This window comes from Meles meles, chromosome X (assembly GCF_922984935.1).
Source record: "Meles meles chromosome X, mMelMel3.1 paternal haplotype, whole genome shotgun sequence".
Classification (NCBI taxonomy): domain Eukaryota; kingdom Metazoa; phylum Chordata; class Mammalia; order Carnivora; family Mustelidae; genus Meles; species Meles meles.
In genome coordinates, this window is record NC_060087.1 from 89,106,676 (window position 1) to 89,123,831 (window position 17,156).

At 37.6% G+C, this 17,156-nt stretch overlaps 1 protein-coding gene across 2 annotated transcripts in view; it reads left to right on the forward strand.

The window, feature by feature from the left end:
- Positions 1–5,601: 5,601 nt before the first annotated feature.
- RNF128 (ring finger protein 128) overlaps positions 5,602–17,156 on the forward strand; it is a 101,284-nt gene continuing 89,729 nt past the window's right edge. The window contains exon 1 of one of the 2 annotated variants that reach the window (XM_045996035.1): positions 5,602–6,186. In XM_045996035.1, coding sequence (XP_045851991.1) covers positions 5,781–6,186 — 406 coding nt within the window. In that variant the 5' untranslated portion in view covers positions 5,602–5,780. The remainder of the gene's footprint in view (positions 6,187–17,156) is intronic. The other variant, XM_045996036.1, reaches the window with a different exon arrangement.

Sequence of the window (17,156 nt, forward strand, 5' to 3'; positions counted from 1 at the left end):
AAATCTGAAATATTTTAGCTTTTTGTAATGATATGCACATCTTCATTGAAAATCAAGCAATACTTTTTAAAGAATTTGAGTACCTCTGATGCTATTCTGAGATGATTACATCTGACTCCTAGTAGCTTAGGATCTAGAAGTTACCCCCAATAAGGTTCTAATATCTACTTCATAATGGGTAACAAAACAGAAAAAGACTAAATGGTTTAATGTAAAATTGTCCAAGCAATTAAATTAGAAGTTTAGGCTTATAACTCCGAAGTCTGTTTCTTTAAGCTCTAATTTGCACACAAAGTAAAATGTTTGAGTAAGAGTTTAATTTCACATAATATATCCGATCACTGTGAGATAAACTTCTCCAAATCCTGAGGCTCATAAAATAATAAGCTGAACTATTGCAACATATATCCAAGTGTTTGAATGCTCACTCTGTGACAAGTACTGGGTGAGCACTAGGAACACAACACAATACAAGCAAAAATACATGGCTCCCACTCTCATAGAGCTTACAGTGTTGTGGAGGAGAGAGACATTCAAGTAATTATACAAATAAGTGAGCTAAGTGCCACAAAGGAAAGATATGTGCTTTATATTAGAGCTTTACGACAAAGGAAGCCAGGCTGGGGTGGAGGGCACTTGTGGAAGTTTTTCTTGGGAAAGTGAATGTGTGTTTGGGGACTTGAATGAGTACTGATGAGGCTGGAGTGCAGAAAGTGGGGTACAAGAGGAGACAAGCAAAGAGACCAAGCCTCTTGCAGGCTATGCAGAGCCATGTAGGCCATGTTTGGATCTTCAGAGCACTGGGAAGCCATTATATAGTTTGTGGCCAATATGTGCCATGATTCAATTTGTTTTAGAATGGTCACAGTCTCCTGGAAGGAGAATGGTTATAAAGAGGATGCCAGAGACTGTTACTTGACCCTAATAACTATTCTCTTCTATAGTAGTAGATCTGTCAATTTTTAGCTCGGAACATAGCTACCTACAATAAATATTTTCCTCCGGTTCCTTTGTTGTTAGATATGGCCTTGTGACTAAGCTCAGAAGTAAGCATAAGTGATCTGTACAATTACTAACTAATTTCCCAAAGGCTGTAAGAGAATGCTCTCTTTCCCTTTACCCCCCTTCCCCACTGACTAAAATGTGAGCATGGTGGTGAGACATCTTTGTCTTGCAGAGGAAGAACAACATTATAGGGATGTCAACCCAACCAGCTAGTAGGAGCCTATGTCCCTGATGTTGAGCTGCCATACCAGCTTTGTACTTCTTAACTGTTCAGGCAATTACATGAGGGAAAGATAAACTATCTTGTTTATGTCACCACTATTTTGGGTCTCTGGTCAGCAGTCCAACCTGTATACTACTAATGCAGTGGGCAGAAGTAAAAACAAGAGGATTAGCTAGATATATAGTCCATATAAACTTCAGAGATAACATTAAAATATAGATTCAGGCATCTTGCCCAGTTTTAATGGTCCAGTTCTTAACAAATTCTCACTGAAAAAATTTTAACCCACAAAATTCTTCTCCTCCCCCGTCAAAATCACAAAGGCAATTTATTTCCCACGTAAGATGTAGCTTTGCTGTCATATGTTCCTAGGCATATTTGACTTTGGACATCAAGTGATTTTGTAATATCAGATCTCAGTTATTTCTTTTATTTGGCTTGAGCTAATATTAAAATTAATTTTTATTCCTTTTGAACATACACCAAGTTAGAGTTACCCAGCCCAGAACTAGAAGTTTGCTATGAATAATCAAGGGTTACCTGCATTCTATTAGAAATGCAGCTCTGTGCTTCCTCATCTTCCAATTATGGGTTTGCCATTGTGTTGTTCAATCATATGGAGAAATTTGAAATGTTCTTTGCCTAAGAGATGAATAATTCCCTTCTCTATGCCTTTATTAATATTAATTATGTACTTTTGAGAAGATATTTAATACTTATTAAGGTACTTAATATTAAGACACAAGTAATCAAAAAAGTCCAGGAATATTAAATGTTTGAAAAATACTGTATAGCAGTGGTTCTCAAACTTGGCTTCATGTTGGTATTACCTGGCAATTTGAAAAATTCCTATGCCTAAGTTTCTGGTTGGGCTGTAGCCTGGGCATCAAGGTAGTTAACAGCTGCCCAGGTGATTCTAATATGAAGACAAGTTTGAAAATCACTGCTATACAGCACTGTTTAGAGCACTTTTCAATTTTATTAAAGCTCAAGCTTTAACCAACACTTTGAATTTACCTTGGTTTTAGGTACTACGATTTCAGCTACTCTCAATGCAGTTTCATCATAAATTGTGCTGAAAGGAAGGAAAAATTAAGAATTGTTAGATTTTAAGGGCACCTCGGTGGCTCAGTTGGTTAACCATCCAATTCTTGATTTTGGCTCAGATCTTTTTTTTTTTAATATTTTATTTATTTGACAGAGAGAAATCACAACTAGGCAGAGAGGCAGGCAGAGAGAGAGGAGGAAGCAGGCTCCCTGCGGAGCAGAGACCCCGATGCGGGGCTCGATCCCAGGACCCTGGGATCATGACCCGAGCTGAAGGCAGAGGCTTTAACCCACTGAGCCACCCAGGTGCCCCTTGGCTCAGGTCTTGATCTCAGGGTCATGAGATCAAGCCCTGTGTTGGACTCCACACTCAGCGCAGAGTCTGAGATTCTCTTCTTCCTCTGCCCCTCCCACTCAGCTCCCACCTCAAATAAATTTAAAAAATCTTTTAAAAAATTGATAGTTTCTAAACAACTTTTATTTTCAGAGTTCTAGCATATCAGATCTGGAAAAGAAGTTATGGATAAATAAACTGTAATTAACCTCTTTTATGGTGTAAATGAAGAAAAAGTCCGAGAGAGGTTTTTATTTTCCTGAGGCTATAATAGGAGCAGTTGCAGAATCAGCACTTGTGCCAGCTTTGGGTTTGCAATATACTTAGAAAATGTTCAGATTACCACCTGAAGTACAAAGAAACACAAAAATATAGATCATACAATATATAGATGTACACTGTATAGATACAAATATAGATTGGAAGCTGGAGCACAATGAGGTTGAAATAAAATGACAGCACCAGATCTGTCAAAACTATGATCCTGTACTATTTTCTTCATGTACAAGTTTATGCATTCAAGTTCTTAAATTGTAAAGTGCATAAGAATTACCTGGAGAGCTCATTTAAAACGTGAATTCCTAGATATTTTCCTCAGATTCTGATTCAGGATGATTGGAGGTGGAACCCAGAAATCTTCACTTAAATAAAATTCCAAGTGAGTATAATGTAGGTGTTCCACAAACAAAACTTCAGGGGTACCTAAGTGGCTCATTCGGGTAGGCATCTGCCTTCACCTCAGGTCATGATCTCAGTGTCCTGGGATCAAGCCCTGAAACAGACTCCCTGCTCTACAGAATCTGCTTCTCCTTCTCCCTCTCCCTCTGCCCTTCCCTCCCAATTGTGCTCTCTCTCTCTCAAATATATAAAATCTTAAAAAAAAATAATAAAAACCCTGAAGAAGGACTAGACCACTCACACCCCAGCAAATTACCTTAGGAGTTAACAGAAAAATTGCATTGGCAGGTGTTTATTTTTCTGGGACTAATTTTACTTAGCTACAAATTTTCAAAAACAATCTAAGATTGTTTGTAAGGTACAACTCTCTCTGAATGTCATGAAAGGAAACATAAATGCACCTTGTACAAGATATATGATGCTGGTTACCAAAGAAATTCATGCATTTCAACCTTCAGAACAATTTTTAATAGTTTAGTAAAATCATCTTTAATATACCAGTACTGCCACAAAGTGTTACAGGGAAGTTGTCATTTTTAAGGCCTGTAATGACTTAACTTCTGCAAAAAAAAATAATCTGAAGATTTGAAACCATTAAGTTACAATGAACAAAACTTAACTTCTAATGAATTTAGCTAATTTCTCACTAATCTGTTTTTAAACTATTTCATGAGACGTTTTTCCTTGAGAAGCAATTTAATACATGGTAGGAAAAGCAAAAATTAAATTTCTAGGACTTGACTAATTATTTGCATATTGCATGCTGATGTTGCATTTATCAGAGATGTCTATCAGCAATCAGCAAACTAATGGTTTTGGCCATAGTAACACTTCCCTTTTCAATATGACAGCTTTCTTTGTCCAGTGAGGACAGGCTTTCTTATGAGTTTGAATATCGAAATCATAGTCCTAATAGCAAAATGTTCAACTTTTTGTGTTTACTCTTAAGTAGACCACAAGCTAATACACCTAGACCTTTAAACTTTCCAGTTCAATTCCATGAATAATTATTAACTGATTACTATGTGTAAGGTGCTTATAATAACAGGGGATGGGATATACAGGTGAGTAATCGACTGCTATAATAGGATAGAAAGGTTAAATCTGTAGCGTGCATCTGTTGGGATTTATTCATTAGTTTCTATTGCACATCTCCTGTACTCCTCCCTTCTGCTGAATAGTGTTACTGTTCATTCCTACCGCAGGGTCCACTCCAATGCTGTTATCTCAGATGCCTATGGACAGACAAGAAGTAGGGGAAGAAATATCTTCATTGATTATCTCACTCAACAATGTCTTCCATTTTCCTATTTTCTGTTGTCCTGTTCCCCTGGCTCTAGGAGTCTTTCTGGTTCCAGACTACTTCCCTTGGACTTCAGACTACCATTGTGCCTGCCTTCCTTTTGACCTGGTGTCCTCAGCTTCTCTGACAGCCTGATGCCTGTTTGTCTCATTTGTTGACTTTTGGCCCAGACTCCTGCTATCTCTGTCTTGTGTCCATTTATCAACTTCTTCACCAGCCCTTGGCACATATTGCAATCTCCCTAGCCCAGCCACTTGGCCAGACCAGTTGACCCTTCAGCAATACATATCAGTTGCACTCCTGATTAAAAGCAGAACTTACAATAAAGGAAGTGACGAAATAAATAAGTCTGTCTAGACATCTGAAAGCACCAGAATTAAAAATACTAAATATTCAAAATTAAACCCTGACCAATCTTTTGTTACAGTATAACACATGGGACATAAAAATTAATGGAATGCTGCAACTCAGGTATCAGGCAATCAACAAATATTTGAACTCCTACCACGGGCAAGGCACTGTACTTAAAAGGATCCCTAGCCACTGAAATATGTTGACTTTTCAACGAATAAACAAGGTGGCAGAAGTTATTCCTTGGGGAGCCTGTTAAGAAAAATTCCACAAAGAAGTAAGAGGGGGAAGGGCTATAAAATCAATTCTACTCCTACCGTAGCAGTTAAACTTCTGGGTCTTAACTCCTGGCTGGACTGGTTGATAGCATATTTCAGCAGGGCTTGGAAAACCAGTTTGTTTTAGATAGTCTGAGAGAGGTGACTTTCAGCCTTGTCACGTGGGATTCCCAAGAGTCCAGTTCCTCATTCCGATCCACTCCATGTTTATGAACGTGCATTAGCTGGCACATTAAGAAAAAAATCTCAGTGCAGGAAGTCATCCAATCCTGATAAGTTGACATGTAGAATAAAGTTTATGGTGTTATTTATTGCTAACGTAGTTCTGGTTAAAGGTTACGTGTGTACAGTTGGAGGAGGGGCAGGCAAGGGAGAATGTAGATAACTAAAGTGAAATAGAGCTGATGTATTCAGAGCTTATGTTGCTAGAGGTGAGATCAGTTACCTACTTGCAACTGAAATTTCAAACTTCTGCCTAGCGGGGACCTGAGTGGACAAATGGTGACTGATAGTTGGAAATACCAGCAGACATTTTAAGTTTTATGCTCAGATGAACAAGCAATGAACCAGGAGAATAAGTCCAGTTGTTTTCGGCTGCTTGTAATTTTTACCCTTTTATTTAAAATCACAGAGTCTTTTTCAATGAATGCCTATGTGACTGTGACTTATTACAATGAAACCAGCAACTATACTACGATAGAGAGGTGTGAATGTGGTGTTTATGGATTAGCCTCACCAGTGGCTAATGCTATGGGGGTGGTGGGCATCCCTAAGAACAATAACTACCAAGCTTGTGACTACAACACTGAGTTTACTAATACTAACAGTCCCTGGATTGCGCTGATAGAAAGAGGTAATTGTACATTTTCGGAAAAAATTCAAGCAGCAGGCAGAAGAAACGCAGATGCTGTTGTGATTTACAATGTTCCTGACACTGGCAACCAGACGATACAGATGGCAAATTTCGGTAAGTAATGACCGAGTCCCAAAGAGGGTTTGTGTCTTTGTTTATCTTAAAATGGTATTTCCATCTAGAATTACTCTAGGATCTGGCAATGACATTGTAAAAATGATTTAATTTTTTTTCTTTTTTGCCCAGCACAATTATCCCTTAATTAATATTTGTAATTAATTTGTTCCAAGGACAAAAGCAATTCATGAAGTTATCTCTATATCCCTTTCACAATTTTCTTAGTTGTATTAGCTTGCTCACTGTTTATTATATAACTGCTTTTGAAGAAAATGCACCTTACCTCTGAACATTAAAGAAAACTTAAATATTTTAATTCCATTTTCAATTTGTGCTTTTCAGTTTGATTCATTTTCTTAGGCTCTCTCTCTGCCTGTGATCTCTCTGTCAAATAAATAAATATAATCTTTTAAAAAAATAAAAATAAAAATCAATCATACATCAAGTAAAAAAAGAGAAAGAATTGTATGTTTTCAAGTATGCAGTAACTACAAAACTGATTATTATAAGTAAATAATAGCATATTTAAAGTATGCAAAGTGTTTACAGAAATGGGAATCTGACTATCTGCTGTGTGCGTATGAGATTTGAATATGTTTGTGGGACTAATACGTATAAAACTACTCTCGAAAAAGAGTATACATTGGAAAAGGCATGGTAGAAATAGGATCACACCAAAATTTACATCAAAAGTAAAAGTTTCCCTGGAAGTATTTCCTTAGGACTTCATAAGTAAGTATAACCACCTAATTTATTAACTTGCTACTGGAATTTACTTCCAAGAATTATTGTTTTTATTTTATTTGTTTTGTAAAACAATGCCACTTTCCAAATAAATGATACTTAAACTAGTAAAGAAGTAGATTTCTTACCCAAGTTTTCTATACTGTGGGTATAAATGGGTATTTTTAGCCCCAAATAAGTAAAGGGGGGGGAAGGCAATAATTTCAAACAGGGTAAGAATTGGAAGAACACAATATCAGGGTAATTGGTTATCACCACCAAACTTGATCCCTGAGGAAATTAATGTAAATTCAACACATTTCAGAATTGTAGAAGACAGAAAATCAAATTTGTGTTAAGAATAGTAGCGATTGGAACATGCAGGTTATACACATGCAATATGGCAATTTAGTACTAATGTAGGATAAACAAGCTGTTTGTTTCCCTGGGTATTAAAACACCAGGTAAAGACGATCTTTCAGCAGTACCAAGTTATCATAAATGTACAAAACTCCACTTGCTACCTTTTGTAATATATTCTGGACACTCCCAGAACTTAGGCATTCACACTTTTTTTCTTTTGAAGTTCAGAGGACTCCAGAAGCCTTTCATGCGTGTTCATACATTTTTACAGGTGACTTTTACTTTTGTAGAAATAAGGAAAGACAGCTTTCTCATGAAAATCAGAAACTAAACCTGTTCTAAGGAACCTACTTCCCTAATGTTCCAACTTAGATTCTGAGTGCTCTAGGTTTCCTTTTGCATGAACAATCGCCTTGTTTTCACCCCCTGCTATTTTTTAAGTATAAATAGTACCAAACTAAATTGTAATCCGGTTGCAAAACTTGCTTTGCAACATGCAGTAGGGGCCAACATCGAGTGGAATGTGGGTACCCAGCCCCTGATTTTAAAAGATTTACCAAAGGTCACTTACAGTAAATTTCACGAAAAGGCATGTACACAGTCATCTGAACGTTTGACTCCGAGCAGAGTATTAAAAACAAGGCAGTTACATTTAACATTCAATATGTACTTCCAGCATACTCAAGGGTATGTGATCAAAAACATTCTTTAAAACTACTGCATTGTCCCTCTTTTCAAATAAGCACATTGAAAAAGAGAGCATAATGATAGTAGTTGTAATAGTTTATATTTGTTGCCATTTACTATATGTCAGACACTGTTGTAGGGCCTTTATTTTATTTTTTCATTTTTCCTATTACCACTTTATTTTTTTATTTAAATTCAATTAGCCAAAATATAGTTTCAGAGGTAGAGTTCAGTAATTCATCAGTTGCGTATAACACCCAGTTGTCATCACATCACATGCCCTCCATAATACCCATCAGCCAGTTACCACGTCCCCCAACCCACCTTCCCTCCAGCAACCCTCAGTTTGTTCCCTAGACTTAAGAGTCTCTCATGGTTTGTCTTCCTGTCTAATTACTGGTCTTTAACATTGAATGTCCTCAACCCCAAAGAATTAAAATTGTAAGTTTAGTATTTTGCAGTTATAAGACCTGTCAACTGGTGTGTTATTGGAGTTCTCCCTTCCCTGAAATTTACCTTACATAGAAATTATTAGATGATGCAGTCAACGGTAAAGCAAGTGTGGATACAAAAACTCTATGATCAACTTCTAGGCCATTACAGATTGACTCATTATTTTGTAACATAAGCCAAAAGGGTGTGAGGTTTTGCTATCTTTTCACTAGTGTTCTTTTTTTAAACCTTTATGTTATTCTTTTTTAAAATTTTTTAACTGTTACGTTCAATTAGCCAACATATAGTACATAATTAGTTTGTTTTTTTTATATTTTATTTATTTATTTGCCAGAGAGAGAGATCACAAGTAGGCAGAGAGGCAGGCAGAGAGAGAGAGAGAGAGGGAGAAACAGGCTCCCCGCTGAGCAGATAGCCCGATGCGGGGCTCGATCCCAGGACCCCGAGATCATGACCCGAGCCGAAGGCAGCGGCCCAATCCACTGAGCCACCCAGGTGCCCCCATAATTAGTTTTTTTTGAGATTTTATTTATTTATTTGAGAGACAGAGATCACAAGTAGGCAGAGAGGCAGGCAGAGAGAGAGCAGGAAGCAGACTCCTCACCGAGCAGAGAGCCCGATGCGGGGCTTGATCCCAGGACTCTGGGATCATGACCTGGGCTGAAGGCAGAGGCTTTAACCCACTGAGCCACCCAGGCACCCCCATCATTAGTTTTTGATGTAATGTTCAATGATTATTTAAGCACGGGGGTGGGGGGGTAACAACTCCTCTTCCTCCTCCAAAAGCTCATGGCTTCATCTCCATCACCTCATCTTTTATCACCCCTAAAAACCACCTTTTCAGAAAACCACTTTGGTCCCATCAGGCCTGTAGCACCCTTGCCTTCTGGCCCTGCTCCACCTACTTCTCCATTCCTTCGATCCCATTTTTCCATGCTAGGCCTTGGGAGAATTTCCACATTGTTGTGCTTCTTTGCTTACTGATGTCGATGCCCTCCAACCACAGATCACTAGGAACAGACCTGTAGTTTAAAAAGTTGGGTTTATTATTTGCTGCAGCAAAGGGAGAATGCACACCATGGGAAACCAAGGGACATCTCAATGACAGGGTGGTAGAAGGGACTTAGAGGATTTGGACTTGCTTTAGATGATCTGCACGAGGGTTTAGGGAAGCAGGCCATTTACCAACCACCTCAGTTTGCCTGAGACTGAAGGATTTCCTGGAACGTGAGACTTTCAGTGCTTAAACCAGGAAATTCCTGAAGAAACCAGGCTGAGTTAACTACACTAGCTGGTTTTGTTCTACGTTTAAAGGTTATCAGAAAGTGGGGGGAAATTCCGTGATTGGATTCCTAAATCAATCTTACCTCTAAGTGGGGAAGACTGACCTGAAGCTAGAGCAGTAGTTGGTAAAAAAGCAACAGTCACTCATACTAGCCAGGATGGGAGATGTTTGGTCATTTTTGCTGGGTGGGACACTGTTCATATTTTGACAATGTTTGGACATGATTGTGGAGTGGTCTTATTTTTGTCCTGATCCATCATGGTCGCAGAGCAACCTTCCCTAATGTTGATGTTCTCTGAGACTATTTATGTTCAACAAGAAAACACCAAGACCCAATTAATAGTGTCAGGCTGGATTCCAGATGTCAGGGGCTGCTTGTCTCTTTGTCACTAACAACACACTATGCCCATGCCTTACTGTAGTGCAAATATATTCTCTTCCCACCGCCCACCACCACCACCATTTTATATTTCTGGGCCTCCTCATCCCCTCTAGGCTGGCTTTGAAGTCCCCAATAAACATAAAGAGAGCCTCTGCACTCCTTGCTTCTCCTAGTTTCATGATGTGGGTACAGAGTATCCTTAGTCCTGGACCCAGTCTATTTATAGCCTCCCTAGTAGCAGTCTTCTTTTTTCTGAAGCGGGTAACTTCCGTCTGAGAAGAGTTTCCACTGAGGAGGAATAATGGGTAGCCTAATGCTTGGAGGTGAATCTTTAATTGAACATTGTCCAATTTGCAGTCTGTTTTGACTTCGTCCTTTGACGGTGTTGGAAACAGGAGGACATGCTTATGGTATCCTTAAGTAATGACATAACATCTTAACAACCCTTTCCATATGTTCCAGATGTCCATCCCGTTCTGTCCCAGACATGCAAGAAAAATCAAGAGGCCCATTATTAAAGTGTAAAATTTGGAGCCTGTTAAGTAACCACTGGATAAGCAAACAGGTCCTGAAAGCGAACTATGCTGTTAATAGATAAATTGCCTTAAGAAATGCTTAAGCTTAAAAAAAGAAAGAAAGAAAGAAATGCTTAAGCTTGAGTGCAGTTTATCTCAGCCAAGTCAATAATCTGGATGGGATAAAATGGTTCTTACATTTTTATCATTTCCACTACGTTGAATGAAGGGGATTTCAGGGTAAGGTTTGAAGCATTTCAGAATCCCCCAAACTCATCAACTCCAGAGCAAGTAAGTGCAAGGAAAGAAAGGGCTTAATCAGAGCAGCAAAGGCAAATGCTAAATGTTTTGGGGAACTGTCTTCCAGAAATGAAAGATGAAATAAAAACATAGTATATAAATGGAGAAAATAATTAAAAACTTCATGAAGGTTAGACTCAGATATACACACCAAGAACTTAATTCAAGAAAAGTAATCAGTTCCACTTCAAAGGAATCTCAAATCTCTCTACCTGTATCCATATCCAAGACTTTATCCTCGGACCATAGGCAATAATTTCCTAACTGATCTTGCTTCTCTCGTCCACTTCCAAGCCTATCCCCACACAGAAGCCAAAATAAAATGCCTTTTGAGAAAAGATAAATCACACCCTGTCTAAAGTCTTTTAGTTCCCATAGCACTTAGAGTAAATTCAAACTCCTTCCCATATCCTTACCTAGTCATGAATCACCTGGTTTCTGCCTATCTCCTCTAACCTCCCTGCCTCCCCACCTCCACAGCCCCTCCCACCCTTACCACTCACTCAACTCTAGCTACACTGGCTTCCTTTCAGTCCCTCCACTCCACTAAACTCTTCCCTGCTCTTGAGCCTGAAAGTACTTGATACTTTCCTCTTCTTCACCCTTACATCTTATTAAACATAAAGCCCTGTTGCTTTGACCTCCAAGCACTACTTTTTTTAACTTTTTATTTAAATTCCATTTGGTTAACATACAGTGGAATATTAGTTTCAGGTGTACAGTAGAGTGATTCAGCAATTCTGTACATGGCCCAGTGCTCATCGCAAGTGCACTCCTTTACCCCCATCACCTATTTCACCCATTCCCCACAACCCCACCTCCGGTAATCACCAGTTTGTTCTCTATAGTTAAGAGTCTGTTTCTTGGTTTCTCTCTCACTCTCTCTCTCTTTTTCTTGGCTCGTTTGTTTTGTTTCTTAAATTCCGCATATGAGTGAAATCATATGGTATTTGTCTTTGTCTGACTTATTTTGCTTACCATTATACTCTAGCTCCATTCATGTCATTGCAAATGGCAAGATTTCATTCTGTTCATGGCCAAATAATATTCCATTGTTTATATGTGTATGTATATATATCACAACTTCTTTGTCCATTCTTCTATCAAAGCACACTTGGGATTTTTCTCTAATTTGGCTATTGTAAATATCACTGCTATAAACATCAGGATGCTTGTATCCCTCTGAATTAGTATTCTTGTATTCTTTGGGGGAAATACCCGGTACTGCAGTTGCTGGATCATACGTTAGCTCTATTTTTAACTTCTGAGAAATCTCCATACTCTTTTCCACAGTGGCTATACCAGTTTGCTTTCCCACCAAGAGTGCCTGAAGGTTCTTCTTCTCCGCATCCTCGCCAACATTTGTTGTTTCTTGGGTTGTTCATTTTAGCCAGTCTGACATGTGTGAGGTGATATCTCATTTAGTTTTGATTTGCATTTCCCTGATGATAAGTGGTGATCAGCCTCTTTTCATGCACCTGTTGGCTATCTGATGTCTTCTTGGAGAAATGTCTGTTCATGTCCTCCACCCATTTCTTAACTGGATTATTTGGTTTTGGGGTGTTGAGTTGTATAAGTGATTTATAAATTTTGGTAATAACCCTTTAATCACGTTAGTCATTTGTAAATATCTTCTCCCATTCAGTAGGTTGCCTTTTAGTTTAGTTGATTGTTTCCCTCATTGTGCAGTTTTTTACTTTGAAGCAGTCCCAGTAGCTTATTTTTGCTTTTGCTCTCCTTGCCTCAAGAGACATATCTAGTAAAAAAAAAAAAAATTGCTAGCAGTTGTCAGAGAAGTTACTGCCTGTGTTCTCATCTGGAATTTTTATAATTTTAGGTCTCACATTTAGGTCTTTAATATATTATGAATTTATTTTTCTGTATGGTGTAAGAAAGTGGTACAGTTTCATTGTTCTGCATGTGGCTGTCCAGTTTTCCCAACACCATTTGTTGAAGAGACTTTTTTTCCCATTGGATATTCTTTCCTACTTTTGTCAAATATCAGTTGAGCATATAGTTGTTGGTTCATTTCTGGGTTTTCTATTCTGTTCAATTGATCTCTATGTCTATTTTTATGCCAGTATCATTCTGTTTTGATTACTACAGCTCTTAACAGAACTTAAAGTCCAGAGTTGTGATGCCTCCAGATTTCCTTTTCTTTTTTCAAGCTTGCTTTGGCTATTCAGTGTTTTTCATGGTTTCATACAAATTTTAGGATTATTTGTTCTAGTTCTGTGAAAAATGCTGTTGGTATTTTGATAAGGATTGCATAAAATCTGTAGATTGCTTTGGGTAGTACAGACATTTTAGCAATATTTGTTCTTCCAATCCATTTCTTTGTGTTCTTCCCATTTCTTTGTGTCGTCTTCAATTTCTTGCATCAGTGTTTTAAAGTTTTCAGAGTACAGATCTTTTACCTCTTTGGGTAGGTTTATTCCTAGGAATCTTATTATTTTGCATATAATTTTAAATGAGACTGAGTCCTTGACTTTTCTTTCTGCTGCTTCATTATCGGTGTAAGAAATGGAACAGATTTCTGCATGTTGATTTTGCAACTTTACTGAATTTTTGTATCAGTTCTAGCAATTTTTTGGTGGAGTCTTCCAGGTATTCTACATATAGTATTATGTCATCTGCAAATAGTGAAAGTTTGACTTCTTCCTTACTGACCTGGATGCCTTTTATTTGTTTTTGTCGTCTGATTGCCGTGGCTGGGACTTCCAGTACATGTTGAATACAATTAGTGAGAGTGGACATCCTGACCTTAGGGGAAAAGTTCTGTTTTTTACCCCACTAAGGATGAGGTTAGCTGTGGGTTTTTCATATGGTCTTTATTATGTTGGGGTATGCTTCCTCTAAAGCTACTTTTCTGGGGTGCCTGGATAGCTCAGTTGGTTGAATGTCTGACTCTTGGTTTGGCTCAGATGGTTAGTTCATGGTCATGGGAATCGAGCCCCTCATGAGGCTCTCTGCTGAGCAGGGAATCTGCTTAAGGATTCTCTCCCTCTGCCCTTCCCCCAACTCGTGTTCTCGTATGTGCACACAAGCACTCTCTCCCTCCCTGAAACACATAAATATTTAATAGAAAATAATAAAAAATAAATCTACTGTGTTGAGGTTTTTTTTATCATATATGAATATTATATCTTATAAAATGCTATTTCTGTGTCTATTGAAATGATCAGCTCGTTCTTATCCTTTTTCTTATTGATGTGATATATCACATCAATTGATTTGCAAATATTGAACCACCCTTGCATTGCAGGAATAAATCCCACTTGATCATAGCGAATGATTTTTTTTTGTATATATGGACCATATCTTCTTTGTTTGTTTTTTATTTTATTTTAGTTTTTAAGTGTTCCAAGATTGTTTATGCACCACACCCAGGGCTCCATGCAATACATGCTCTCCTTAATACCCACTACCAGGCTCACCCATCCCCCCATCCTCCTCACTTACAAAACCCTCAGTTTGTTTCTCAGAGTCCACAGTCTCTCATGGTTCGTCTCATGGTTCGTCTCCCCCACCAATTTCCCCCAATTCACTTTTCCTTTCCTTCTCCTGATGTCCTCCATGTTCTTTGTTATGCTCCACAAGTAAGTGAAACCATATGATAATTGACTCTCTCTGCTTGACTTACTCCACTCAGCATAATCTCCTCCAGTCCTGTCCATGTTGATACAAAAGTTGGGTACTCATCCTTTCTGATGGAGGTGTACTGTGAATGATATATTTTTTTTAAAGATTTTATTTCCTTGAGAGAGAGAGAGAGAAAGGAGAAGCAGATTCTCCATGGAGCTGGGAGCCAGATGCAGGACTTGATCCTGTGACTCCAGGATCACGACCTGTGCCAAAGGCAGTCGCTTAACCAACTGAGTCACCCAGGCTCCCGTGAATAATATCTTTAATGTTATTGCTGAATTCAGTTTGCTATCATTTGGTTGAGAATTTTTGCATCTATGCTCATCAGGGATATTGGCCTGCAGTTCTCTTGTTCAGTCCTGTCTTTATCTGGCTTTGTGATCAGGGAAATGCTGGCTTCATAGAATGAATTTGGAACTTTTCTTTCCTTTTCTTTTTTTTGGAATAGTTTAAGAAGACTGGGAATTAGTTTTTCTTTAAATGTTTGATAGAATTTGCCTGTGAAACCATCTGGTCCTGGACTTTTGTTTGTTGGGAGGTTGTTTTTTTTTTTTTTATTACTGATTCAATTTCTTTGTCAGTTATCAATCTGTTCAAGTTTTCTATTTCTTCCTGTTTCAGTTTTGGTAGTATATGTTCCTAGGAATTGTCCAATTTGTTAACATATAGTTTTTCATAATACTCTCTTATTATTGTTTATGTTTCTGTGGTGTTGGTTGTTATTTCTCCTCTCTTATTTGTAATTTTATTAATTTGAGTCTTTTCTCTTTTTTCTTGGTAAGTCTGACTAGAGGTTTATCAATTTTATTGATTTTTTTCCCAAGAACCAGCTCCTGGTTTCATTGGTTTCTTTCTTTCCTTCTTTCTTCTTTTTTTTTTTAGTTTCTATATCATTTATTTCTGCTCTAATCTTTGTTATTTCTATTCTTCTGATGTTTTTAAGTTTTGTTTATTGTTCCACTTCTAGCTCCTTTAGGTGCAAGGTTAGGTTGCTTATTTGACATATTTCTTGCTTCTTAAGGTAGGCCTCTATTGCTATAAACTTCCCTCTTAGAATGGCTTTTGCTTTATCCCAGAAGTTTTGGACAGTTGTGTTTTGATCTTCATTTGTTTCCATGTATTTTTTTTTAATATTTTATTTATTTGACAGAGAGAAATCACAACTAGGCAGAGAGGCAGGCAGAGAGAGAGGAAAGGAAGCAGGCTCCCTGTGGAGCAGAGAACCCGATGTGGGGCTCGATCCCAGGACCCTGAGATCATGACCTGAGACGAAGGCAGAGGCTTTAACCCACTGAGCCACCCAGGCGCCCCTCCATGTATTTTTTTTTTTTACTTCTTCGTTGAGTTCCTGGTTGACCCATTCACTATTTAGTAGCATTTATTTAACTTCCATGTATTCGTGGTCTTTCCAGATTTTTTCTTGTCGTTAACGTCTAGTTTCATAGCATTGTGCCCATAAAAGATGCACGGCATGACTTCGATCTTCTTGAATTTGTTGAGGCTTGTTTTGTGGCCTAATATGTGATCAAAATGTTTCTTATTCTGGGCAGTCTCCCTCAACACAGTATTTTCCATCAAACCATGCTGCTCATTTCTGTTTAAATGTCTAATGATGTGTAATTATTTTGGTATTTGTTTGTTATCTGCTTCTCCCACTTGATTGTAAGTTCCAGGAGGGCAGAAATCATGTTTGTCATGCTTGCCATTGTATCCATTGTACTGAGCATAACTTGTGGTCTTCACTAGTCATTAAATGAATCGAAGTTTAAGAAACTAGAAAGCAATTTCCTTTTATATATGAAAATATGGGCAAATTTAAGTGAATTGATTAGGTGAATTCAACAAACCATTGCATTTTATAATTATTTTTATTTTTACCTACCTAAGTAGTACTTTCTCTTTAAAAGAAAAACACTAGAGATTAAAGTCTCCCTTGATTTTCACCCCCAATATCAGTCCTCTACCAAGAAATAACCATTGCTATTCATCTAGTAGGTAAGCTTTCAGACTTTTTCCATCAATTTTCATGCATATATATATTTATTCATATATATGAAATATGTATTTCATATATATATTTCAGAAAATACAGTCAACTTGTCTTTTAATTTTAAGATTGATGAAATTATTCTGCAGCTTGCTTTTATTACGCAATTGTAGGACTTGAGGCTATTTTCATGTTAATACATTTACATTTAGATCTAGTTAATTCAATTAACTAACTGCAAAATAGTCCACAGTGTGTACATGAACATAATTTTCTTAACCACTCTCCCATTAATGAATATTTGAGTTGTTTTCAACTCTGCTCTTTTACTTCAATGAGCATAATTATTGCTGATACATAAGGAAGCTATTAACATTGAACTTGCATCATTACTGAGGTACATCTTGCCTCTGACCACCTTGTTGAGCTCCCATTAATTTTAATAGACCATTGATTCTCTTGAATTTTCAAGATAAATGAAAATTTTCTCCACAAAGTTTTGCCCTGTATTTTATATTAATTATGTCTCTTAATTCTTTCCAGTGGTCTTATTCCATTGTCTAGCACTCTAGTAGTGATAATAGTGCACATCCTTGACTTGATCCTGATTTTACTAAAAAAATGGTC